The sequence below is a fragment of the Belonocnema kinseyi genome, chromosome 10 (genome assembly GCF_010883055.1).
Source record: "Belonocnema kinseyi isolate 2016_QV_RU_SX_M_011 chromosome 10, B_treatae_v1, whole genome shotgun sequence".
Lineage (NCBI taxonomy): Eukaryota > Metazoa > Arthropoda > Insecta > Hymenoptera > Cynipidae > Belonocnema > Belonocnema kinseyi.
In genome coordinates, this window is record NC_046666.1 from 20,263,667 (window position 1) to 20,291,304 (window position 27,638).

Sequence of the window (27,638 nt, forward strand, 5' to 3'; positions counted from 1 at the left end):
ATTGTTTTCTTTTTTTTGTGTCAAAGATTAGTTTTTCAACAAAAAATGTATACATCTTGCTAATAATTCATCTTCAGAATTCTTTTTTTTAGCATTTTAATTTTCTTTAAAATATTAACTATTACGTGTTCCATTGAGAATTCATTTTTTAAAGCAATGTCTTGGTTTAAAGTCGAACTACTTTGAAAAAAATTTCTGTTTCAAGATTTATAATTTTGGTTAAAAACTCTACTATTTGGTATAAAAATAATCTTTTTTATTTGAAAATTCAACAATTTGGGAGAAAATTAAGCTGCTTGGGTGAAAATAAGCGTTTTTGTTGAAACGTTAAACTATTTAGTTAAAATTTAAACTATTCGTCTAAAAATTGCACTATTTTGTTTCAAATATTTTGCTTTTATCTGTTAAAAATTATTTTTTTATATAAAACTGTAGCTATTCTATTTTTGGTTAAACAAATTTTCCTTCGTGAGTTGAAAATCCATCTATTCGGCAGAAAATTAATCTAGTTCGTTAAAAAAAGTCATCATTTTGGTTGCGGATTCAACTATTCTCTGAAAAAATTCGTCTTTTTACTTGCACGTAACATCTTATTAAATTGTTTTTTTTTTTGTGTTAAAAATTAGTTTTTCAACCAAAAATGTATACATCTTGTTAATAATTCATCTTCAGAATTCTTTTTTTTTAGCATTTTAATTTTTTTTTAATATCAGCTATTACGTGTTTCATCGAGAATTCAATTTTTTTAAAGCGGCACCTTGGTTTAAAGTTGAAATACTTGGAAAACAAAATTTCTGTTTGAAGATTCATAATTTTAGTTAAAAATTCAAATTCTTGGCCGTAAATAAACTTTTTTTGTTGAACATTCATATTTTTGGGTTAGAAAATTCTACTATTTTTTAAAAAAATCGTCTTTTTTATTTGAAAATTCAATAATTTGGGAGAAAATTCAGCTACTTTTGTGAAAATAAATTTTTGTGTTTGAACGTTAAACTATTTGGTTAAAATTTAAATTATTCGTCTAAAAACTGAACTATTTTTTTCAAATTGTTTTCTTTTGTCTGTTAAAAATGAATTTTTTTATCAGAGATGTAGCTATTTTATTCTTCGTTAAAAAAAATTTCCTTCGTAAGTTGAGAATCAAACTATTCAGCAGAAAATTAATCTTGTTCGTTAAAAAAGTCATCATTTTCGTTGCGTATTCAACTATTTTCTTTAAAAAAATTTCTTTTTACTTGCATTCAAGTTCATGCAAAGTCGTCTTTTTGTTGTTAAAAATTATTTTTTCAACTGAAAATTTGGCAATTTCATTTCTGGTTGATAATTTAGGGTTTTAGCTAAAAATTAAACTATTTTATTGAAAATTTATCTTTATTGATTGAAAATTAACTGTTATGCTTAAAGTTCTTCTTTTACGATTGAAAAGTCAAATGTTTTCTAAAACAATTGTTTTTTTTTGTTTAAAAAATTAACTATTTTGTGGAAAATTCGACTCATACTGGCTAAAAAATTAATCTTGCGGGTTGAAAATGCATATTTTCTGGTTTAAATTCAACTGATTGATAATTTTTGTTGTTGTACAGAAAATTATCGTTTTAGTTCTAAAATAATGTATTTTGTTGAAAATTCATCTTTGAAGGTAAAAAATTTAGCCAATTCGTAAGATCTTAAATAATTTTGTTGAAAAATATTTATTATGCTGGAAATACGACTGTTTTATTGTAAGTCGTTATAATGATTAACTTTCAAAAATCTGTGAATCCTAGTTTTTAAAATTCAATAATTTTAATCTAAATTTTAAAAATAATAACTTGACCATCAAAGTGAACGAGTTTAAGCTTGAATTAAAGATAAAATTTCAACAAATAAGTTCTAGTTAATTCAAATTAAAAAGAAATTTTGCCTTTTAAAAATGTATATTTTTTACAAACTTCCAATAGTTTCCAACTAACAAAATATTTAATATTTTGTCATCTTGAATTGCAATATTTTAAATATAAACTTTTATATTTGATTGCATTTATATTTTTCTGTGTTAGGTTGTTTGTCGACCTTCCTTGACACGAATAGTCGATTCGACTCTAGGAGGAAATGAGACTGCTGTATACACATATATATATATATATATATAAATTTGAAATTTTCTCAATATTTACGAGAATCGACTTTCATCTAGAAAAATGGGGCCACTTCTTCAAAATAGCCTATGGTCACCAAAATTGGAAAAACGATTGATCGTTTAAAACAAAAAATGGTAGAGTGAAAGCAGTAAGAAACTGTTTAATATTTAAATTCAAAGTTAAAAGTTGATCTTTTCTGAACTCTTGAACATGCCAACAATATTTACCTCTCAACATAAATCTGAAGAGTGAAAAGGCTTGACTTGCAACATAGGTCAGTATTATGAAATGTCATTGTGTTTGAATCCTCAAGCCTGTTACTTGCCACGCTATTATTTTAGTCCTCAGAGGCCGCCCATAAACTGCATTACAATTTTTTTTTAAATTTAAATTTAAGTTAAATATTCCAATGAGAAACTTTCAATAAAAAATTAATTTTGAACCAAACAGTTGCCTCAACAACCAAATGGTTGAACATTCAAACAGGAGGGAAAATTTTCAACAAAATATTTGAACTTTGATCCAAATAGTTAAAGTTTTTAGCCAAAAAGACAAATGTTTAAAAAGACAATTAAGTTTTTAACAAAAAAAAATTATTTACAACAAAGAAAGATCATTTTTCTAAAAAAAAAAAGATGAGTTTTCTACCAAAAGTCTACCAGAGATCAAGTAGATGAATTTTTAATAAAAAAAGATGAATAGTAAAGCAAATAGTTGAAGTTTTAACTAAAGAAGACACTTTTTAAACCAAAAATGAAATCCTAAAATTTGAAGTTAAAACAATTAATATTCAGCAAAAAGACGAATTTTCAACCATTTGAATTCCAACAAAAAATGTACGTTTTTTAATCAAATCGTTAAATCCTCAAACAAAAAAATTATTGTTGAACGATCAGGATTAATTTTCTAACTAAAGCTACGAATTTGCAACAAAATAGAATACTTTTCTACCATAAATAGTTAAATATTTGAGTCATAAAGGATAAATTTCCAATCAAACATCGAATAGTTAAATTAAAACAATAAAAAAATGTATTTCTTCGAAAATATTTAATTTTCAACCAGTTGAATTCAACAAAAACTAACAAAATTTCCAAAAAAATAGTTTTATCATCAACCAAAACAAAAACAAAAAATGTCTGTAAAAAAAATATTTTTAATACGAAAGTTTGATTTTTTTAACAAAAAAGTGTTTTTTTCTATAAAATACTTGACTTTTCATAAAAAAGCTTCATTTTTCACGAAATAGATTTTTCCACCGCAAATACGAATTTTAAACAAAAAAGTTAATTTTGACTAAAATACTTAAATTTTTTACCAAATTTTGGAATTTCCTATACAAAAAATAAGACTTTTTTACAAAACACTTTGATTTTCAACCAAAAAATATATTGATTTGAAATAAAAACGATTCAAATAATTTAAAAGAGACGAATTTTGAAATAAATAGTTGAATCAGAAAACAAAAATAATGAATTTGAAAGCAGCAAAATTAATTTTTTTAATAAAGAAACAAATTTTCAATAAAGTGTATAAGTAAATGAATTTTCAATCAATTATTGAATTTCCAACTAAAAAATTTTATTTTTAAATTAAAAATACCCATTTTTAACCATAAACTGAATAGCTACATTTTTAGCTAAACAAATTAATTCTCAAATAAACAAGAAAGGATTTTTCAACCCAAAAAATTATTTTCAACCAGAAGAATAATTTTCTAAAAATCAAACAGTTAAATATTCTACGAAAAAATGAGATGTTATACATAAAAAACTATTATTTTGTTGAAAATATTTTCAGGATTTCTAACCTATTTTCAAGATTGAATAGCTTAAACCCAGAAATCATCTAAATTTGAATTTTTCATAATTTTGATGGAATTCCACCATTTTTCGAAATTAAATACATATAAAGCGTTTTTACTATACCACATGGGAGCAGACCACTCTTGAATATAAATTATAATGAATTGAATACTCTTCAAAAAAACCCTTGAAACCTGCCCCCAGAGGGAGTAATTAATTTTTAATGACTAAGTTGCGAACACTTCAATGAAAAATATGTTAATGACATTTCGTCAGCGTTTTTTTTTATTCCTCCAGAAATCTGACGTAATTAAAAGGGAAGTTTATAAAAAATTATCTTTGAGAGCTTACTTTGAGAAAAAAACTTATAATGAAGATTCCCCGGCATTTTATTTTATTTCACTGTCATTTTCTGAGTATTAATTTTGATTGGCTTTTCAACGAAAAAAAAGTCTGAGCAAGTTTTTGTTTTTGTAAAAAAATTAAAATTCTATTTTTAATGTTTAAAGAAAGCCGATTTTCAAAAACTTGAAAAATTTTGATTATTTATACAGAATATAGATTAAACGTATCGCAATCCGCAATTCGAGCTGGCTCTGCGGCGGATTGCAATAAAAAACTTAATTTCTATCATCTTCATAAAAAAAACGTATTAATAAATAATGATAAGTTTTTATTTTTTATGTAGGCTAGATATTAAATTTTGTATCGCAATCCGCAGCGAGGTTCAAATTTCACATCTGATTCCTGGAAATTGGATAACTTTGTCTAATCAAACTTGTTTGAACTCAATTCAGAAACACTACAACTCGGAATAAGTCTTTCGTTATATCTTTAAATGGGGATTTCGATTTTGCAGAATTTTTGTTCTCTCCCGAGAGGTTTCGATTTTCGGGGTGGCCGTAAGTCAGGGGAAACTTGGATATCAGAGAAAATGCAGGACATTTTTATAGGAGGTTGTTTAAATAACAGGCAAGGATAATAAATTTTTAAATCTGAGTTTGAAAATATTTTATCCTGTTTATAAAAGGTTCAATGCTAAAGATTTTAAGAGATTAAGATTCTGGCATTTAAGTATTAATGGTAAAAGAAAATAAAAAATTGGTCACGAAAAACTTAGGGTATATTGAAAATACAATTTTGCGACCAACCTGAAATTTTCTTTCTTAACTGAAAAATGTTCATTTTTTTAAAGAATTATTTTTATGATTTGAAAATTTATCGCGTTAGATGAAAATTCAAATATTTCGTTAAAAATTTAACTTTTAAAAAATCCTTTTTTTTTAGATTGAAAATTAATTCCGATAACTGAAAATTTAACTTTTCTACTTTCTTTGTCAAATTTATCTCTTTTGGTAGAAAATTCATTGATGTAGTTTAAATATTTAACTTTTTTATTAAAAATTCAACTACACTGTTGAAAATTCAACTGTTTGGTTAAAAGTTTAATAAATTTGTAGAAAATCCGATTTTGGAAACTTGAACTATTTGTTTCAAAATTATTTTATAAGTAATTCAAGTATTTTGTTAAAATTTAATTTTTCTTTGGTCGAAAATTCAACTGTTTTTGTTTGAAGGTTCATAATTTTTGTTTTAAAATAATCAATTATTGTGTTGAAATTCATCTGTAGGTTAAAAAGGAAACAATTTGGTTGAAAATTCAACTATGTTATTAAAAATTTACCTTTGTTATTCAAATTAAACTGTTTGGTTAAAAGTTTAATTAATTTATTCAAGTTCAATTAATCTTTCTGAGTCAAAAATGGAATTGTTGTTGGTTGAATAATCTTTTTTTCTTTGAAAATTCAACCATTTGATTAAAAAATTCAAAAATTTATTAAAACTTTAACTATTTGGTCAAAAAGTAATCTTTTTAGATAGATAAGTTATCTTTTAGTGGTTCAAATAAATAATTTTGAGATTTTTAATTTTTATCCAAATGGTTAAAATGAACATGTTTTACTGGTGGTTTTGTAAATTAAAACAGCTCAAAAACATTTATTCATTTATATTTCAAATAAAATAGAATTGTTAAAAAATATTTCGTTAATTTTAACATTCAGACCTTTAGGTACATCGGGCCTGTCCAACAAGGAGAAATTCACAATGACCAGATGGTGCATTTCCACCTCCACTTTTCTCTGCTTACTCGGGCGGTGGTCTCTGTGAAGTAGAATGATGGAGAGTGGAGGTGAAAAACTCACATCTGGACTTTCTCCTCGCTGGACAGGCCTGCGGTACATATTTAATTACGGCTTCCACATGGTACTAATCGGGCGCTATAAGGGCACTAATCGGATGCTATAGGGGCACTAATTGGGCGCTAGTCAAGCAGTACTATTTTGTTGATTTCTGGCCAAATAAAAAGCTCCCCCGAGATAATCTTTTCGGAATATCCATTTCCAACTTTTAATTTCACTTACATGTCGTCGAGAATCCCCCTTTGCCCTGCGTCTGGAAAAAATATCAAAGTGTTCCGAAACCCGACAAAAGAAGCGTCAAACTTGGATGCTTTGTTTGTCGTGAAAAGACGACTTTACGCGGACACGGATGAAGAGTTAAGTTTGTATCGTGTTTGTCGCAAAGCCTCTCGAGAGGAGGATTTCCGTGGTTTTATTATATCGACTTGATAATCTAGCAAGCTCGACGTCGCCGTGCTCGAAACAAAGTTTACGTTTTTTTTGTATATATATATGTATACATATTTTATATATGCATGCGATGTAGATGTATGCAGCAGCAACTATCGCTATTCTGTCTTTGCATTGTATCTGCCCTGTTGTCGTTTCGGTCTTACGAGATGAGCTCTTGCACTCACTCTTGCGCTCAACATAACTTTTTGTTCTCCGCGCGATGAGAGACTGAGAGCTTGGCTGCGAGAAAAAAAAAGAAAGAGTGGGAAGAAAAGAGTGCAAGAAAAAAGGCAAAATAGGGCGCGCTGCTGAGAAGGGAATGTGGAAAAAGAGGTGTTAAGAGAAAAAGATACTTTTAGATGGAGAAAAGAAGAAACGAGAAGACTCGTAATAAATCCATTAGGAAAAATGAACATTACTTTTTAAAGTTTTTATATTATTGAGCCTTGGAAAGTCGATATTTAGGTCAAAATATTTGTTGAAGAACAAGAAAAAAAATGTGCCTCAGTCCGGATTTGAACCAGGAACGCCACTATAGATAATTAGAGCGTTAACTCGTTCTTCAAAAATACTTGTTCTTCAGCAATTATTTCTCCGAAGTAGTAGTCTTGACATTGAAATTTGTATTAATTAAACATTTAAAAACTTGGGCGTTAAGATCTTTAACTGGTAACAAAATCTTCAGAATGTTAATTAGACGAAATTCTTCCTGGAAATATTTTAAAACTAAAGATGATTTCATACTAGTATAAAAATAATTTTAATTTAATTCTCCAGACATTTTTTCTTTTAAAAACAGTGATATAATTTTAATATTAATTTAGACAACAAATTATAGGAATAGATTAGGGGCCATTGATTAATTTTTGTCCCTTTTTTCGCTTCGAGTCAAACTGATTTGATAGAAACAAATAAGAAAATCCAGATCTTTTTTTTTGTTGCTATTCTTGGTTAAAAGTTTTTTTTTATTGATACATTTGCCATTATATTTTTAGTCAGAAATTTATCTCCTTTGGTAGAAAATGTTACCATTTGCCTGCAAATTTAATTATTTCATTGAAAATGCCACTATTTTGCTAAAGTTTTTTCTACAAAAAATTCCACTAATTGATTAAAGATTCATCTATTTGGTAGAAATTTCATTTTCAGCTGAAAATTTATCTATTCTATTTTTAGTTGAAAATTCAACTATTTTGTTAAAAAAAACCTTTTTTTAATTAAGTCTCCTTAACGAAAATTGACCTATTCCACTTTTGGTTTAAAATTTATCTTCTGCAGTAGGAAATTTAACTACTTTGCTAAAAAAAATACGTAATTCGATGAAAATTCATCTATTTTTTATCAAATTTATCTTCTTGGTAAAAAACGAACATTTTGGTTTAAAATTCAACTCATTAGTTAAACGCTGAATTCCTTTTGACAATTCTTTTTTTTTATTAAAGACTTATCATTTTAGATGAAAATTTATCTCTTACCTTGAAGATTTAACTATTTTGTCAAAAATTCAGCTTTTTGTTTAAAAAATTAATCGCATTTTTTTATATCTTATCTTGTTGGTCGAGAATTTAACTTTATTTTAATTCGTCTTTTGAAGCTGAAATCCACTGTTTTTGATTAAAAATTAAAACCTGTGTTTGTTTAAAATTTATATAACTGGATGAAAGTTAAACTTACTTAGTACAAATTAAATTTCTATTTTTTAACGCTCTATCATTGTAGTTTAAAATTCAACAATTTGTGCGTCAATTATTATTTTTTTTTTTTAATTTAGAAGTTGTGTATACAATTTATCATTTTCACTTAAAAATTCTACAATTTGGTAAAAAATTCACTTCGTTGTTGAAATGAACATTTTTGATTGAAAATTTAAATACTTTGTTGGAAAATGGAAATATTTGGTTCAAAATTTAACCTTTTTTTTTAATTTTACTATTTTGTTCGAAATTTTTATTCTTTGTAAAAAATTAATTGTCTAACTGAAAATGTTGCTGTTCTATTTTCGGTTCGAATTTTTCCGTACTAAATTGAAAATTCATCCCTTTTGTTGAAAATTTAACTATCTTGTTGAAATTTTACTATCTTATTAAAATTAATTGCTTAGAAAATTAACGTTATTATTTGACAATTTCTTGTTGGTCGAAGACTCAACTATTTTTTTTTACATTCGCCTTTTTAGGTAGAAAATTTATAATTTTCACTTAAAAATTCTACAATTTGGTAAAAAATGAAATTAATTGGTTAAAAATTAACTGTGATGTTGAAAATGAATATTTTTGATTGAAAATTTAAATACTTTGGTGGAAAATAAAAATATTCGGTTCAAAATTTATCTATTTTTTAAAAATTTTACTATCTTGTTGGAAATTTATTTGTTTTTTGTAGGCAAAACTTAGTTTTTTTTACCTGAAAATGTAGCTGTTCTATTTGCGATTAGAATTTTTTCGTTTATAATTTGAAAATTCACGTAGTTGTTGAAAATTCGTCTATTTGGGTAAAAAATCAATTTATTTTGTTGATCATTTATAATTCTGGTAGACGATTCAACTATATTGTTAAAAATAATTCGTCTTGTTTCATTAAAAAAAAAAGGTTACTAATGTGTTTTGAAACTAAAAATCGAACTATTCCATTTAAACATTCGTTTCTTGTTTTGTTTGAAAATTAGTTTTTAAATTAAAAATTGAACTCTTCCATTTTTGGGCATAAACTTCTATTTTTTTATTAGAAAATGTAACTATATGGTCGGTAATTCTTCTGTGTAGGTTAAAAATTCAGCATTTTTACCAAGAAATTTTAGAGAAAATAACTTATTTTTTGAGTGGGCTTAAATTAAGTGAAAATATAAGCCTAATTTAAGTATTTTATTGGCTAGATTTGAGACCTCTGACTGGCTTGAAAAAATTGTCGAATAGATTCACACTGCAGTCTTTAGATTTCTTTATAAGCTTCATTTAAAAACAACCAACATCTATTCTAACTTAAATTAGGCCCCTAAAAGATTTTTTAAAATTAATTTATTTTTTGCAAGACGTGTGAGACATTATATCCGGCACTTCGAAACCAAAATACAACACTTGATTGTATTTTATAGTGGCTAGATTTGAGCGCTACAATAGATTAAAAATCCAAGAGAAAGAATTTGGCTACCCTCTCAACAAGATTCTAATCATCAAATCCTGACTTAAAAATTCCAAATCAAGACCATGACTAAAAACGGTCATATTTAATCTGAAAGGTGGTGAATTTAATGGAGGAAGACTGGTGAAAAGATACCATGCGATGTGATCTTTATCGTGAATATTATCAGCCTTATGGCTCATGCGAATAATAAAAAATATCGTAAAAGAAAAAAACGAAGGAGGAAAAGTACACGTGTGTCCTTTTACCTGCTCGCGCAGGTAAAATCGAGTGGAGCCGGCCGCAATATCCACTATTATATCCACCACCGCCATGCACACACTCGTTGGCCGGCAAGCCGGCCGACCAGCCATTCCACATTCCATTCGTCGGTCTCACCCTCGGCACATAATGAAGTCAGTCCCAGCGTTCTAAGCCCTCGGCTGGCTGGTATAATATCGTGTGGCGGGGCACCCGAGATAATATTGGTGATGTATGCTAACGGGCTTTCCAACGTACGTTTTTACGTTTTTTCATCCCTTCCGCATACGTCCGTTCTTAAATGATTTAACGCGAACGGTTCGACTCGGCTCGCAAAAATACGCCAGCTCGCTCGCTCGCCCGCGGAAGGTTAATCCCCCAAGGATCACGCGAAAAGTGTTTTCACGCGTCTCGATTTAGTGAATTTCCACTGCGAATTTACGCACCATTTTCAGACCATTGTCATGCTAAATAGCCGGCGTTCAGATGCCTAGTCAGATTTCGGAAAAGTAATGCCTTCCGGAGGTGTGGAGTTTAAAAACAAGATTTAATCCGCTCATTCTGAGTCTCGCAAAACATAAATCTACAATATTTTTAGCATTTTTCAATGCCAACAAAGTTTGAAGCTTTTGCATTGCGAAACAGGCTCAAATTTAAAGTTAAATTGGTAGACAGTAAAGGGGGTTTCTAATTCTAGATTCCGTGACCGAAATCGAGAATATTCTACAGCTGAAGTGGGAAATCGTGAGTAAAGAATTTTGCGTAAACAACTTCAAGGTTATATTTTGATTTGTCTTTGTATTTTCTACTGAATTGTATAGTTATGACAAAAACAAGAACAAATCGAAATATAACTTTTAAAGGGTTTACGCGAAATGCTTAATTGAGATATTTAATAACCTTGAAGTTGTTTACGCAAATTGGACCACGGAAAAAGCATTCTATAAAATTAGCACGGTCACGAACCCAGATTCAGAATCATTCAATCTGAATGAATATTTAAAAAAAAAATAGTGAAAAAAATTATTCTTACTTTTCTTATAGCTATAATAATTGAGATAAAATATAACCTTGAAATTGTTTACGCAAAATTCGCTACTCACAATTGCGGAATATCATTGTATGACGTAATCGGTATATTTCGAGAAACTTTAAATGGATAAGAACCACTTCAGCAGAAGAATTTTATCGTTGTCGGCGACTCTGTCTTTTTTTCAATCAATGTCAAATTTTTTACTCACGATAAACTCGATGCATAGCAAAAATCCATTTTGAAAGCTTTGACTTACCTGAAAGAAATAAGAAAAATTGTCGTTAGGAAAGACATAATGTAATGTGCAGGTGAAAATCAAAAAGTTAGAATTATACAAAAAATTGTTCGTTTTTTTCTGTCAAAAGTATGTTATAAATAGAAAATCCTTCTTTTTACTTAAAATTAATCACCATAAATCTAAAAATGATAATAACTTAAATGAAAAGGAAGGGTCTTCTTTAAAATTTCAATTTTTTTAAAAGCCAAAATTTCCGACTTTTTTGGTACAAAATGGGGGTTTCTGTAATAGGGGTTATTTGTACCGAAAATTCGGTAAACAGCGATTTTTAAGCGCAATCTGGTTTTTACTGTAGCAACCTTTGTCAACTCTCCAGACAATTTTTCGGGACAATTGAATATAATAATCATAAACTTATGAAATAATATCAATAAATAAACAAATTAGGGAACAAACATACGTATCAACTCTGGTAATTAAATAAACGTGTAATTTAATTGAAATCATTGTTAGAAAATGAAATTTTTTAATAAAAATAAATAGTTAGTTAAAAAAAGTAAAACTATTTCTTTTTCAGGCTTCACTATCTGTCCACTTTTCTACTTTTTCAACTTAAATGCGAAATCAATTAACACGTAAGACACAAGAATAAAAACCATTTATGTTGGGTTGAAAGTTAATTCTTTTTATTTGAGAAGTCCCCTATAATTTTTTGTTTCAAATTCAAATGTTTTCCTGAAAATTCGTATTTTTGGCTTCAACATTCAACAATTTGATTCAATTTTCTTTTATTTTTGTTGTTTGAAAGTTCATCTCTTTTTGCAGAAATTGTATTCTGTTTGGATAAAAATGCTATTCTCTAATTAAAAATTCATCTGCTAGGGTCGAAAATTGCCTCTTTTGTAGAAAATTCAAAATTTGTGATTAAAATTCAACTATTTTGCAGAAAAATCGTATTTATGACTGATTTCTTTAATTGAAAATGCAACTATTTAGGTTAACATCCATGAACATATTTTGTTAAAAAATTTTTTTATATGAAATTATTCCCCTTGGTTGAAAATCGAACTATTTGATTAAAAGCTTGTTTATTTTATTGGAATTTTTTGTGCCTTTTTTGATAGAAAATCAATTTTTGTTAATTTTTTTGGCTAAAAATTCAAAATTTTAGCTAAAAAAACATCTCGTAAGTTAAAAGCTGTATTAGCATCATTGGTGGTATTTAAATATTACATTAAAAAATAATTTTTTAGATGAAAATTCATATTTTCGGGTGAAAAATTCAAATGTATTGTAAAAAATTCAACGATATAGTAGAAAATTGAACTCTTCCGCACAGAAAATTTGATTTTTTTTAAACTAATTTTTTTAAATTAAAAATTTGAGCATTCCATTTTTGGTTAAAAATTTGGATGATTTCTAGGTTCAACACATTCAATTTTGAATAGATATGGTATCCAAATTAAAGAATTTTTAAACATTAAAATGGGGATTAAAAACTTCAACTTTAGATAGTTACTAGCTGCGAAAATTTTCCCATCGAAATTTTTCTTGATAAAGATTTTTAAATTGATGCACATCCTATTTTTAAAATTTCTTTATAAAATCCGTTTAAAGAATACTTAATACTTAAGGCCTATTCATTATTTCATAAAACATTTGAAACTAAAATTCAGTATAAAGAGGGCTTAATTTTAGCCTGAAAAAGTCTCAATATCAGATTGTGTTTAACTTTAGTAATTGTTTTACTCAATAATAATGAATAAAAGAAAGAAAAAAAATCATTTGCGCAAGAAAAAACTGCTTTAAAACGTAGACAAGCAAGTGGTTTTAAAGTTAGTTGATAGCACATTTTTTTAATTAAATAATTTAAGACGCATAATATTTACATCTTCAATCGAGAAAGACAATATTTCAGGTCTAAAATATCAACTTGCACAATTTTGAAATTGTCCAATTGTTGAGGTTTCGAATAGTAATTTATTTAATTTTACGAATGCTTGATTTATCTAATTTGGAATCCATTTTAATTAAAATTATTTAAATTAGAAGGCATCCATTTATTTTGTTCTTAATTGTTTACAAAAAAAAACTTTACGCACGAAAGTTCGCAATGTCTTTGCTCATTTTAATTTTTCCCACTTTCTCCTTTTGAATTCCATTCGTTTTTTTAGGGATTATTAATTTTTTTGAACATTAAGACCTATTATAGTAAAAAAAAAGATAAAAAAAACAATGGTCCATGATTCTGATTCCATTACTAACATCTTCATCATTTTAAGTTAATTATACCTACTCTATTAACCTAACAGAGAGACTTTTAAGATAAGTTACAAAAAGAACACCATTCGTTGCGTTCGTTGTCCAATCATCATTAATCGCTATAAGCAGGCGTAGGCAGCGTACTTTCTAAACAGAGAATACTACAAACGAGTTGAAAGCATTGTAAATGTTTAGAACGAAACAGTTTTGTTAACATAATAAAATTCTAAATTGTTAATTAAGACCCCTATTTAATATTTCTAGGGGTATTCGCGTTTAAAGGGTCACAAATTTAGGATAAATTTCTAAGATTTCAAAACAATTCAAGTTAGATTCAACAGAATTCAAATGAATTGGATTTTTTTTTTAATAAAAAAAATGCCACTGATATTTGTAAACTGGGAATAAATGTAGAAGAATTTGAGGTAAATGAGAAGAATTTGATGAATTTTATAAAAATTCAAGGTAAAATTTAAAAAAATCTAATGAATGAACAATTTAAAAATATGAAAATATTCATTGAATTCAGTAAGTTTGAAATGAGCTCAGAAAAATTAAAGAGAATTTAAAATAATATGATAAAATGCCCAAGAATTTAAAGTGAGTTTCAAAGACTTAAGAATGAATTAAACACTTTTTTTAAAATTCATTTAATATATTATGTGAAATCCATTACAATATTATAATATCCTTGTGAAGTTCTACACATTTTGATATCGCCAAAAATCTCGAAAAATTTATTAAAAAAGCTTAAGAAGTTTAAAAATCCCCTGTAATCACTGAAATCCTTAGAAAATCTTATAAATCGCCTTACAATCTTTAAAAATCTTTTAATACTTTATGGGTCCTATCACATTTCTTTTAAAATACCCTAAAATATTTTTAAAAACCTTTAAAATCCCTTGAAATCTTAAATATTTTGAATTTTAAATCCCATTAAATTACAGAAATCAACAAAAACTTTCTTGTAAACTTTTAAAATAACCTCAATTATTTGAAATCCTTTAAAGCTCTTCAAAATGCCAAGGAAATTTGAAAATAAAATACGTTAAATAATTGAAAATCCTTTAATCAACTTATCAATTAACCCTCAGGATAAATTAAATTAAAAACAATTTTAATTAAAAAATCCATTAAATTAAGTAGAATAGAGTCAATTTAGAGAAATTCAAGTGAATTTAAAAATTCAAGTAAATTCATAAAATTCAAGATAATTCACACAAAATTAGGATAAATTAATATATATATATAAAATAAAAAATATATATAATAAAATCAATTAATATTTATATTAATATATTATATATGAAATGGGAAACGTAATAAAATACATTAAGTGTTTAAGATTTTGTTTAAACCATTAATATCCTCGGATATCTTATTAAATAATCTGACAACTTTTAAAATATTTTAAAACCTCATACGTCTTGTAAAATCTTTCCATATTTTCAGAAATTCTAGAAGTCTTTATCGTAAAATATTTTAAAAACTTTAAAATCACTTCAAATTGATTAAATTAATAACAAATTACTTGGAATCTATTAAAATTTCCTGAAATACTTGAAATTAAAAGTTTGAAACTAAAATGTGAAAAAAACTACATTTTTGAAAGACTGATTTTCTTTAAAAACATGCTTCTTTTGAAACCTTCTTGTGCATTATTTTTAGACAATTTGACTTTGCTAAGTTTATGTTTATTTTAATGTACATCCAAATATTGTTTCGCTTTCCAAACAAGAAGAAGAGTAATGTACCCGCAAAATAACATACAAATATGAATCTGTTTTTCGCTTTTAGTTTGTTCAATCAAGAACGTGAGAGAAAAATCAATTTCGCTACGGAAATGCTTTTTCCGAGGCTTTTTCCCAGAAACATAGGTTTGAAATTACAAACCCTCATGGGGTTCGACTATCTCTAGCATATGGAAACTTTTTTTCCATAAAGACCTATGAAGCTAATATGAAACACAAGCGAAATAGAACCAAAAAAAAAACTATTTCATTCGACCACAACGATCTGAAAATGCCATGAACAAAAGAAATGGAAAACATCTCTTATTTCAGAAAGGAATTAAATGCTTATTTTTTTATTTTTCTTATGTTTAGATTTTGATAATGCTTATATTTTCATAATCAAGGTAGCCGAGAAACCTTATTTTGAAAATCCTCTCAGTTTGCCTGGTCAATTTTTTATTCTCCCTGCCCACTATTATTTAAAGCCTATTATGATTTTAATATTGTAACATTTCTATCACAGAATCTTCTATAAACAGAACAAAACAAATAAAAAAGAGGTGCATTTCCAATCGAATAATTTAATTTTTTAGAGAGCTGTTGGATTTTCAACAAACATGAAATTTTCAAACCCTGGAGGACGAATATTCTGTCCCAATGGACGGATTTTTAAACAAATCAGTTCAATTTTCATCAAAAAAATTAAACTGTAAATAAAAGTGTACAAATTACGAACGCAGATTCATTTTTTAACCAGATAGTTTAATTGTCAGCCTATAAAGATGAATTCTCAACAAAAAATGTAGTAGTGTTTCATTTAGTCTAAACCTGAATTGTTATTTTATTTTTTAAATTAAATTAAAATGTAAAAACAAATACACCACACTTGTCAATAAGAGACGTAATATAAAAATTAAAAAATGTAATAGTTAATATATCAACAAAAAGGGTTAAAATTCTAAAAACAGAGATGAATTTAGAATCCAAAAAGCAAATTTTAAATCAACAAGGTTTATTTTCTGCCAAAAAAGATACATTTTCAACAAAACAGATGAAGTTTCAACTAAAAAGAGAGAAGTTAAATTTACAGTAAAAAAAAAAAAAACGAGTTTTTAATGTGCTTGAAGTTCCGAACGTTCAAATGAACGAAATTTTTTACTGATGACTTTGTAAACCAGAAAAAGTTCTCAAATGTTTGTTCACTTATATTGGAAGTAACTTAATATTCAAACAGATTTATAATGCATATTTTAAATTTCAGTTAGAACAATGTTTATGAGAAAAAAAGAAATGGGGAAAAATCGAGAAAAATATTTCGTTCATTTGAACGTTCGGAACTTCAGGTAGATGAGTTTTTAACAAAATAGTCAAATTTTCGAAAAGAGATGAATTTTCAACTAAAATGAGGAACTGTCCAACTGAAAAGACAAAGTTTTAGCAAATAAATATTTTTTCAGTTAAGAAATAAAAACAGTTGAGCCGAATTGTTAAAGTTTCAAACTAAAAGACGAAGTTTCTGAATTTTTATCAAAGAAACATTAATTTCCTACAGAAAGATCTGCATTTTTATAAAAAAGTTGATTTTTTAGTTGAAAAGATGAATGTATTCGATCAAGTTTGGCTTTTCATCACGAAAAGATGAATTTTCAACAAAAAAGTTAATTTTCAACCACACAAATGCATTTCTAGCAAAAAAAGAGAGGAAATTTCAAATTAAGAAGATTAGTTTCTTTAACAAAGAAAGAAGAATTTTTACCTAAAAAAGATTAAATTTCACCATGAACTTAAATTATATGGCAAACCTTGAAAAAAAAAGAATCCTGAACTAAAGGAAATTAATTTTTAAACAACCAGTTCTATTTTTATCAAAACAAAATTGGATTAGAAACAAAATTAATACAATTTTCAACACCAAAATATAAATTTCCAACAAAAATTTACAAAATTTTATACCAAAATAGTTACATTTTAAACAAGATATTAAACTGTTTAACTAAAAATATGATCGTCAGATTATATTTTTAATTTTTTTATTAATATTTTTTTTTAAATTGCATTGAAAAACGGAAATGTAAAAGATTGTAACATTAAATATTTTTTAAACGGAATAAAACAATTAAAAATTCAAATTTATTTTCCTTGTAAGTTATTTCCTCTAATAGAAATTTGCGCAATTTTGCCAGTTTTTTTTTTTAAATCCCTGACCGTTCCCTGATCAATAAAAGTCCTTAACTTTTTCCTGACTGAAATGTATTCCGTGACCTACGACCATCCCGATAATAGTTTCCAAAATTCAATTAGTATTAAAATACTTGATTCTACTTCAAATTATATTTGCATACGGTGATCCATTCAAAACAGTCCACTTTTTCGCATAAATAGAAGTCATTAAAAAAATCCCTGCGGGTTTATTCATTCTTCTTTTTTTTTAATTAGCGGGATGTTATAAGAGTTCATAAAAATTGGAATAGGATTTTAACGAATGATGTTCTGAGCGTGACAGTCGGGTCATCAATTTTAGCAACGTTCTCTGTTATTCCAACTCTGCACAGTTTTCCCCACGTTATTACCTTTAAAATACGGGCTTATCGTGAATTTTAGTTTGAAATCGCGCTTTGCAATCGCTGTCAGAAACATTTATAAATACCGCTTTAAACAAATCCGAGTTTATGACATTGCTATTTTCATTTTTCATGTACACGTGCAACTAAACTGAATTATTCCCCATTTGGTAAAATCTCAAAATTGTTTTTAAATTGCTATTATAAAAAATCTCCATTTAACAATCACGACTGCGTTTTTCAATCTTTATTTGCACAACAAATCAGAGTTTCAAAACAATCCGATTTATAAAGCACAATAGCAATTACAAATATTATCACTACTGATTTGTTTACTACATCTGTATTTTGAATTATTATTCCAAAATTATTTTTTTTCAAATAAAAATTAATTAAAGCACTAAAAAAAAACTTTAAATGTTATTTTTAACGCTTTAAAAAAGACGAAGAAACGAAGATTAGGAAAAAGTCGAAGGAAAAGATTAAGAAGAAATATAGGAAGATGAGAGAAGAATTTTTCGTATGTAAAAAGGCGTAGAATTAGAGGAAAATTTGATTCGGAAGAAATGGAAAGACGGTATACAGACAGGAAAACGAACTTTAATATTGAAATCCGAGAACATGGTGAAAAATATGAAAATAGAAATTAAGATTATGAAAAAGATTTTTATAAAAGATGGGGAAAGAAATATGAAAAAATGGCACGGTGAGAAGGAATGAAGAGGTTCCAATATAGAGCAGAATTTTTCATATGAAAAGAGGCGTAGAATTAGAGGAAAATTTTATTCTGAAAGAATTGAGACACCTAAAGTCAGAAAAAAGAGCTTTAAAGTATAAATGTTACTGAAAACCCGATGGAAAAGATGAAAGAAATTAAGGAAAATAAGAGAAGAGTTAAAGATAAAGGTGAAGAAAAAGGTTTGCGAAAAATATGAGGAAAAAATCTGAAGAAACAGTAAGAAGTAAGACGATAAAAAGAAATGAAGAGGTCACAACGTGAGACGAAGATTTTTTTGCATGTAAAGGAGGAGTAAAATTAGAAGAATATATTTAGATTCTTAAGAAACAGAAACTCGGTAATATTACGAGTAAACACGCCGAAAAAAACTTTGAATCCTACTAAAAATGTTGTGGAAAGATGGAAAAAACGAAAGAAATGGAAAAGACGAGGAAAATGGAAAGTAAAATCATAACTTCGCATAAGGAAGCCAACCTTTATGATGCCTGAGATGAGAATGTCCACAGCATGGTTGTTCGAAGTAAGCATGTCCAGGATGAGTCCCGACCGGCCTGCTGGCCATTGCCGATCCTAGTATTTGGGCTACGGCAGCTGTGAGAACAGCTGTCTTCACCAGCACCATTGCGGCATCAAATCCTCTGTTCTGCATTCTCTCTTCTCTTCTATCCACTATGATCCACTTAACCCACTATTCCAAGTCACCAATAGTCTCGCGACTTTGCAGATCCTTCGTCAAAAAGACCCTCTCACTTTTTAAAATCAACTTTTTCCAAAATCCTTTCCAGAGTCAAATCTAAATCGCTCCAGAGCTTCCACTCTGGAGATGCTGAAGGTGAGTCGAGTGATTCTTAGGGTGGCCTTGAGTCTGACCGCCGCGTGGTCATTCACCGACAAAAGTGCGTTTGCCTCTTGCTTCTCTCGTACCTTCTCCAAGGCTCAGACACTCGGCCGCTTCTCGTCCTTTTCTTCCTCCTTCAGGAACAAAGGATTCCTCCTTCTCTTTCCTTTAGGATTCGGGCAGGTAGATAGGTATCCACGGTTCCAGTTCCAAAAGAAAGAGAAATCTGCCAACTCGTGAATAAGGATGACAATTTCTGTTTTCAGTGACACTTCTCTGCTTCTTACGATTTGGTATGTTTAACTCGTTTATTTTTGCATATTCCCAAAAAACACTAAAAGCACATTTGTCACTGCTTTAAACACTTTTCACTTCCTCAAACACTTCCAAACTTCCCGAACTGAAAAAAACTCTTCTCAACTAAACATACAGTGCTGAAAACACGAGGTTGTCACATCTGTTGTGACCGAGAGTGAAGCGTTATTAATTATCAAAGGGTAGCTTTTCGTTCGGAGCGGAGCGCGAAGAGAGGGAATTTTTTGATCCCGGTGACTTCCGGGCGAAAAACGAAAACAGAGGACACGCGTTCTGAAGCGTTGTCGAACTCGTGATGAACCATATACGTCGCACAATGCCCCCTCGTCAGAGGCCGCGGCACAACTGAACCCTCGTTGCCGACTTCGCGCGTTGAGAGTGAGTCGGTGAAGTTCGGAATAAGTCGGCGCTACTCGGAAGCGACCGTTCGCCTCCCACCGCTCGCCTGGCACGACTTGTGCTATCCACGCTGCCACGCACAAACTTGGTCCAATCCGGAATCCGCTGCCTCAGTACCTCCTGAAAAGTACCACCCTCGATGTCGTTCCTTTTTAACTTAACTTTACTCGGCAGGGGGGGTGTGATGTGCGAAAAATTGTACAAGCGTGCATGACGATATCGCGGTAGCGCAGGTGTCCAAGTTATTCTGTTATTCTGTTTCTTGGAACCTGAGACGTGAATTTTTTCTTTTTTTATCTGAGATTGCAATTTAGGTAGTTCTAAAGGAGTTATAAGATTGCGCAATTATTAAAATTATTATTTTTTTAAACTTGTTCTGCGGTTAAACCGGTTTTTCATCATAAGCACGGACTAAAAATAAGTCAAGTTTACCAGTGAGATGAGGAGGCTATAAATTAATTAAATACGATGTTTTAAATCTTTCATATAATGTTGTTAGGTAGAAAATTAGTCGTAAATTATTTACTGATTTGGACCACAAAAATTTGACAAAAATGCTCAGATTTCTAAGAGAGTTGTCGAGCCTGATTTTTAAATTAGGCTTTCAATTTTTTTATAAATAAACAAATTGAAGCAAAGAAATGAAATTTTTTTCATTTGGAGTTCCCGGTGCTCGTTAAGAACAGGAAAATGTTAAAAATCGACTAAGTTTCATATTGTAAAATTAAAGATTTTTCAATATTATATAATAAACAAAAAAAATTCAATAAACAAATTATTTGTTGAAAAAATGTTTTTGACTATTTTTCATAATATCAAGTTCTTAAGTTATACCTATTGCAAGAAATTTGGATAAAAACGTTAAAATGATTAAGGAATTTCTTCTTGTGATTATTATTTTTCAATTATAAACAAATTTAAAAAAGAAATCCTTTAAATAGGCATTGTTCGCCAGATAATTTTCTTTTTTTTTATGTCATTTTTAAAAATTGTGAACTTAATGCTAATTTTAGAAAATTTCATAATTTTTTGATTAATATTATAGTTTTTTTAAACAAATGTATTATAGAAGCAATTGTCGGTAGAAAAATTCATATTTTTCAGTGCCAGACTTTTCAGCTGGGAACTTCATAATGATTTCAGCAAAATTCATAATTAGTTGATCAATTTTATGATTTTTCAAACAAATTTAACAAACAAATGATATCTGCGTATTTCTCAACTTTATCAACTTATCCCCTAACTGTTTCCTTTACTTCTGTCTCAACTTTTTCGTCAACTCCTGTATCAACCATTTCCTCGACGTTTTCCTAACTTCTTTCTGAACTTCTTCTTTGGCTCCTTTCTCCACCATTTCATCACTGTTTTTCATTAACTTCTTTATCAACTTTTTTCTAATTTTCCGTCAACTGTTTTGTTAACTTGTTTCTCATTTTTTCTCAACTTTCCCCTTAACTTCTTTCTCAACTTCCTTATAAACACTTTCCTTAACTTTGACTTAAACTTCTTTCGCAACTTTTTCCTTAACCTCATTCTCATATTTTTTCTCAAATCCTTCCTCTAACATTACCTCAAAGTTTTCCTAAACTTCATTCTGAACTTTTACCATAACGCCTTTCTCAAATCTTTCCTCAACTGCTTACTCAAACATTTCCTCAACGTATTTCTCAAGTTTGTCGAATTTTTCTCTAACTTTTTCCTCAGACATTAACTAAACGTTTTCCTGATCTTCATTCTTAACTTTTCCCTCAACTTTTTCCTTCACTTCTGTCTCATTTTTTTTTATCATCTCTTTTCTCGACCGTTTCCTCAACATTATTGTCAACCTTATCTTCTTTATCAACATTTTCCCTAACTTTTTTCTCAACTTCTTTCTCAACTCTTTCCTTAACCTCTTTCTAATATTTGTTCTCAAATCCTTTCTCAAACATTAACTCAACGTTTTCATAAACTTCTTTATCAACATTTTACTTAACTTTTCCCTGAACTTCTTTCTCAACTTTTTTCTTAACCTTTTTCTCTTATTGTTTCTCATACTCTTTCTCAACAAGTGATTCAACGTTTTTTTAAACTTCATTCTCAACTTTTACCATAACTTCTTTCACAACTCTTTCCACAACTGCTTTCTTAATCATTTCCTTACCGTATTTTTTAACTTGATCAACTTTTCCCCTGATTTTTCCCTCAACTTCCTCACTTTCTTTATTAATCTTTTCCTCAAGTTTCCCCTTAACTTCTTTATCAACACTTCCCCTAACTTTTTCCTCAAATTCTTTCTCAACTTTTTCCTTAATCTCTTTCTTAAATTTGTTTTAAAATCATTTCTCAACCTTTAACTAAACATTTTTCTAAACTTCTTTTTTAAGTTCTTTATCAACATTTTCCTTAACTTTTCCCTGAAGGACCTTCTTATCTTTTTCCCTAACATTTTTCTCATATTCTTCACAAACTCTTTCTCAACAAGTGACTCAACGTTTTCGTAAACTTTATTCTCAACTTTTACCATAACTTCTTTCACAACTCTTTCATCAACTGCTTTCTTAATCAATTCCTCAGCGTATTTCCTAAATTGATCAACTTTTTCCATAATTTTTTTCCTCAACTTCTTTCTCAACTTTTTTCTTAACCTCTTTCTCTTATTTTTTCTCAACAAGTAACTCAACGTTTTCTTAAACTTCATTCTCAACTTTTACCATAACTTCTTTCACAACTCTTTCCTTAACTGCTTTCTTAATCGTTTCCTCAGGGTATATCTTAACTTGATCAACTTTTCCCCTAATTTTTCCCTTAACTTCTTTCTCTACTTTTTCTACTTTTTGTTTAACTTTTTCCTCAACTGATTTCTCAATCTTTTCCTCGGCGTATTTTTCATCTTGATTTACCTCATTTTTCCTTAACTTCGTTCTCAACTTTTTGCTCAACTTTTTCAATAAATTTTGGCTTAACCTTTTTCTCCCCTTTTTCCTCAACTTCTTTATCAATCTTTTCCTCAAGTTGCCCCTTAACTTCTTCATTAACATTTTCCTCAACTTCATTCTCAACTTTTTCCTTAACATCTTTCTTACGTTTTTTCTCAATTCCTTTCTCAGCCATCAACTTAATGTTTTCCTAAACTTCTTTTTGAACATTTTTCTTATGATCCCCTTAACTTCTTTCTCAACCTTTGCCTTAAAATCTTTCTCATATTTTTCTCAAATTCTTTCTCAACAAGTAACTCAACGTTTTTCTAAACTTCATTCTCAACTTTTACCATAACTTCTTTCACAACTCTTTCCTCAACTACTTTCTCAATCATTTTCTTATCGTATTTCTTAACTTGATCAACCTTTACCCTAATTTTTCCCTCAACTTCTTTCTCAACTTTTTATTTCACTTTTTCCTCAACTGCTTTCAAAATCTTTTCCTCTGCGTATTTTTCAGCTTTATCCACTTTTTCCCTAATTTTTCCCTAACTTCTGTCTCAATTTTTTCCTTAAATTTTCTCTCAACATTTTTCTCAACTTTCTCCTTAAATTCTTTATCAATCTTTTCCGTAAGTTTCTCCTTAACTTCATTATCAACATTTTCCCTAACTTTTCCCTAAAATTCTTTCTCAAATTTTTCCTTAACCTCTTTCTTACATTTTTCCTCAAATCCTTTCTCAATTATTAACTCAGCGTTTTCCTAAACTTCTTTTTCAACATTTTCCTTAACTTTTCCCTCAACTTCTTTCTCAAATTTTTCCTTAACCTCTTTCTCATATTTTTTCTCAAATTCTTTCTCAACAATTAACTCAACTTTTTCCTAAACTTAATTCTCAACTTTTACCATAACTTCTTTCACAACTCTTTCCTCAACTTCCTTCTCAACTTTTGGCTCAACTTTTTCCTCACCTTCTTTCTCGATCTCTTCCTCAGCCTATTTCTCATCTTGATCCTCTTCTTCCCTAAATTTTTCCCAACTTCTTTCTCAACTTTTTGCTTAACTCTTTCCTTAAATTTTCTTTTAACATTTTTCTTAACTTTTTTCTTAACTGCTTTATCAGCTTTTTCCTCAGCTCCTTCTTTAACCATTTCCTCAGTGTTGTTATGAACTTCTTTATCAACTTCTTCCTTTACGTCCTTACCTCACTTCCTTACTTTACCTCCTTACCTCACCTTTACCTCCAAATCCACCTCCATCTTCATCTTCGTTTTTCATCAGAATGTGCTAATTTTTCTGTCTTTCCGTGCAGAATATATTTTCATAAGTATAGAAGTGCTATCCTTTAAACTGAAAATCGCACCTCTTCAGGTCTTTCTTCGTATAACATAGATGGTAGTGAATTTTCAAGGTCACAATCTCTTGATACCTTGGTTCTTGAGAAAAAGTTAAGGAACCCCTGACTTGTGGTTTCCCCTTTGTTCTACTATTCTTATGACTTCCCTTCCGCAAGAATTACGACGAAGTGGTCTGTCCTGCGAACATTTCTAGTGGTTTGTAATAGTGATGCCGCTGGCGTACAAAACTGTCTTCCGCGTTCCCGCGCACTTTCTTGCATCATCCTGGATACCCTGCAACTTTCTTTGTCGTGCTCAGCTAACTTCAAGGGTTTTCGCATTAGCATATCGACTTATTCATACACCCGCTCCCCCCCTTGTCTTACGCTCTCTTCCATAGTTTCATATAGCTAGGAGGTGCTGCAGCAGAAATGAGCAGAAACGGGCTTTGATGACAAGCCCACTTTCCTAGACTAGAGTGTTTAACTCCATGAAAGACGTGATTTCGATAATCTAAGGTTTCTCGAACATTCTTAGGCTCCTAGGGCTTCCTACAATTAGTATCGATGAAGCGGAAAGAATTTCTATCACGCTTAGGTGTCTATCTTCTTAACAAGTGTACGGAAATACGGTTTCGCTGATGTTGAAACAAATTCCTATCATGTTACCTTCCTTAAGTGGCAGAAAAAACGGCTAACAAATTTAATTGAATTTTTATTTCCTTATCGCAATCTTACGACTCGACTTGAAGATTTAAGGATTAAAAAAATATATTTAAAGAAAAAGTTGAGACATAATTTGAGGAAAACGTTGAGGAAAGGGTTGAGAAAAAAGTTAAGGATAACGTTGAGGAAAAAGTTAAGAAAGAATTTAAGAACGACATTGAGAAAATTGTTGACAGAAGAGTTAATGAAAAAGTTGAGAAAGAAATTCAGGAAAACGTTGATAGAATAGTTGAAGAAGAAGTTAAGAAAAGGTTAAGAAAGAAGTTAAGGAAATGGTTGAGGAAATAGTTTACAAAGAAGTTAAGGGAAACATTGAGAAAGAAGTTGAGAAGAGCGTTGAGAAAATGGTTGACAAAAGAGTTATGGAAAAATGTCGTGAAAGAAGTTTAGGAAAATGTTGAGAAAATGATTGACAAAGAAGTTGAAGGAAAAGTTGAGAAAGAAACAGAGGAAAGCGTTGAGCGAATGGTTGAGAAAGAAAGTGAGGAAAAATTCGAGAACGGAGATAAGAAAAAAATTAAGAAAATTGTTGACCAAAGGCTAAGGAAAAAGTTCAGAAGAACGTTGAGGACTGGTTCAGAAACAAGCTGAGCAAAAATTTTAGAAGAAAGTTAAGGAAACCTTGAGGAAATGGTCCACAAAGGAGTTGTGGAAAAAGTTAAGAAGGAAGTCAAGACAAATATTAAGGAAGTTGTCGACAATGGAATTGATGAAAAAGTTGAGAAAGAAGTCAAGAAAAACATGGAGAAAATTGTTAACAAAAGAAGTGAGGAAAAAGTTAAGAAAAAAGTTGAGGAAAACGTTAAAGAAATGGTTGAGAAAGAAGTTAAGGGAAAAGTAGAGAAAGAAGTTAAGAAAAAAGTAGAGAAAGAAGTTAAGGAAAAAGTAGAGAAAGAAGTTAAGGAAAACGTTGATGAAATGATCGACAAAGGATTTTATGAAAAAGTTGAGAAAGAAGTTGAGGAAAGAGCTAAGCAAATGTTGGAGAAAGAAGTTGAAAAAAAGTTAAGCTAAACATTATTAAATTTTTCGAGAAAAGAGTTGATGAAAAAATTGAGAAAAAAATCATGAAAAGCGTTAAGGAACTGGTTAAGAAAAAAGTTAAGAAAAAAGTTAAGAAAAAATTAAGGAAAATATTTTGAAAATTGTTAACCAAAGAGTTGAGGAAAAAGTTCAGAAAGAAGTTGAGAAAAAAGTTAAGAAAAACATTGAGAAAATTTTTGATAAAGAACTTGAAGATAAAGTTGGGAAAGCGTTGAGAAAATAGTTGACAAAGAAATAACAATACATTTTTTAATATTAGGAGTTTCAGAATTTTTTAAAACAATATCTCTTAAAATATTTTGCATTCTTTAAATAAAATAAGATCATTACAATCCTTTAATTTTTAAAAATGTTTTTCATGGCCCTTGAAATTGTTGAAATCCATAGAAATCCCTTCAAATAAAATTTATTTTATTCCTTAAAGTTCTCTAGAAACTCGTGTAATGATTTCCTTTCTTCCCAAATTGTTGCAATTCGACTAATTTTCCACAGGTTTATAACAATAATAATTGTTGTTTAATGACCTTTTCATTGTGTCAAAATATCAAACTTGAAATAAACAGAACTAATTTTATAAAACAGTAAAATTATCTCAGTTTAAAAATTCCAAATAAGAGCATTTGTTTATAAAAATTGTTTAATAAAGGAAAGTGTTGTTGAATTAAAATTTATTTCGCGACGATATTATTTTTGAACCGTAAAGAAAATTATTTTACAGTACAGAAACTTTCAATGCATAAAAATGCTAAATAAGGGAATTTATTTATAACAATTAAAATAATTATCTTTCTAATGTTGTGATGTAATGATTCATTAATTATACATAATTTAGTAACGATATTAGTATCAATAATATTTTGAAACACAGAAAAAATACCAAATTCCATATTCATACATATAATTTGTTTCTAACAATTAAGGAAATAAAGGAATATAGTTTATAATGAACAGTTCTCTTTGGCGAAAATAAAGTTACTAAGTTCATGCGTTTTTTAAAAAATATCAATAAATAGAGAAAAGTAGCTATCACAAATAATTTAAAATTATGGTTTTTGGTAGTTTTGTGACTTAAATAAAAAATTAATTTAAAAAAATTTTGTAATTCTCAATTTTAAAAAAGAAACTTAAAAATCGGTTGGGAAATACGATGTTTAGAAATTCCCCTATAAGAATCCTATTAATGGCGAAAAAAAGATGAAGAAAAGATGAAGATGGTCACGCGAAGGGATATGGAAAAGGAGAAAGAGCAAAGTTCCAATATGGAAAGAAGAAAGACAAATATTTCATAAAGAAAGAGGAGTAGAATTAGAATTAGGAGAAGTGAAAATAAGCAAAAGAGATCATTTTTATTATGAAGAATGGAATGGTTGCAGAATGGGAAGAGGAAAGAGGAATTTTTCATATGCAAAGAGGAGCAGAGTTAGAGGAAGATGTAATTGAGATTCTGCAGAAATCAAAAGAAGGTATTTAGGAAAAGACAAGAAGTAGAGGAAAGAAGCAACATTGCAGTTCTAACGGATGGTGTAAAGAGGCAAAGATGGAGGAAATTACAAAGTATATACGAAATAATTGCGTAG

At 28.9% G+C, this 27,638-nt stretch overlaps 1 protein-coding gene across 1 annotated transcript in view; it reads right to left on the minus strand.

The window, feature by feature from the left end:
- The window catches only part of LOC117181782 (semaphorin-2A), a 466,531-nt gene extending 446,552 nt beyond the window's left edge, over nucleotides 1-19,979 (minus strand). The window contains exon 1 of the mRNA XM_033374751.1: nucleotides 18,977-19,979. Coding sequence (XP_033230642.1) covers nucleotides 18,977-19,151 — 175 coding nt within the window. The 5' untranslated portion in view covers nucleotides 19,152-19,979. The remainder of the gene's footprint in view (nucleotides 1-18,976) is intronic.
- Nucleotides 19,980-27,638: the final 7,659 nt, after the last annotated feature.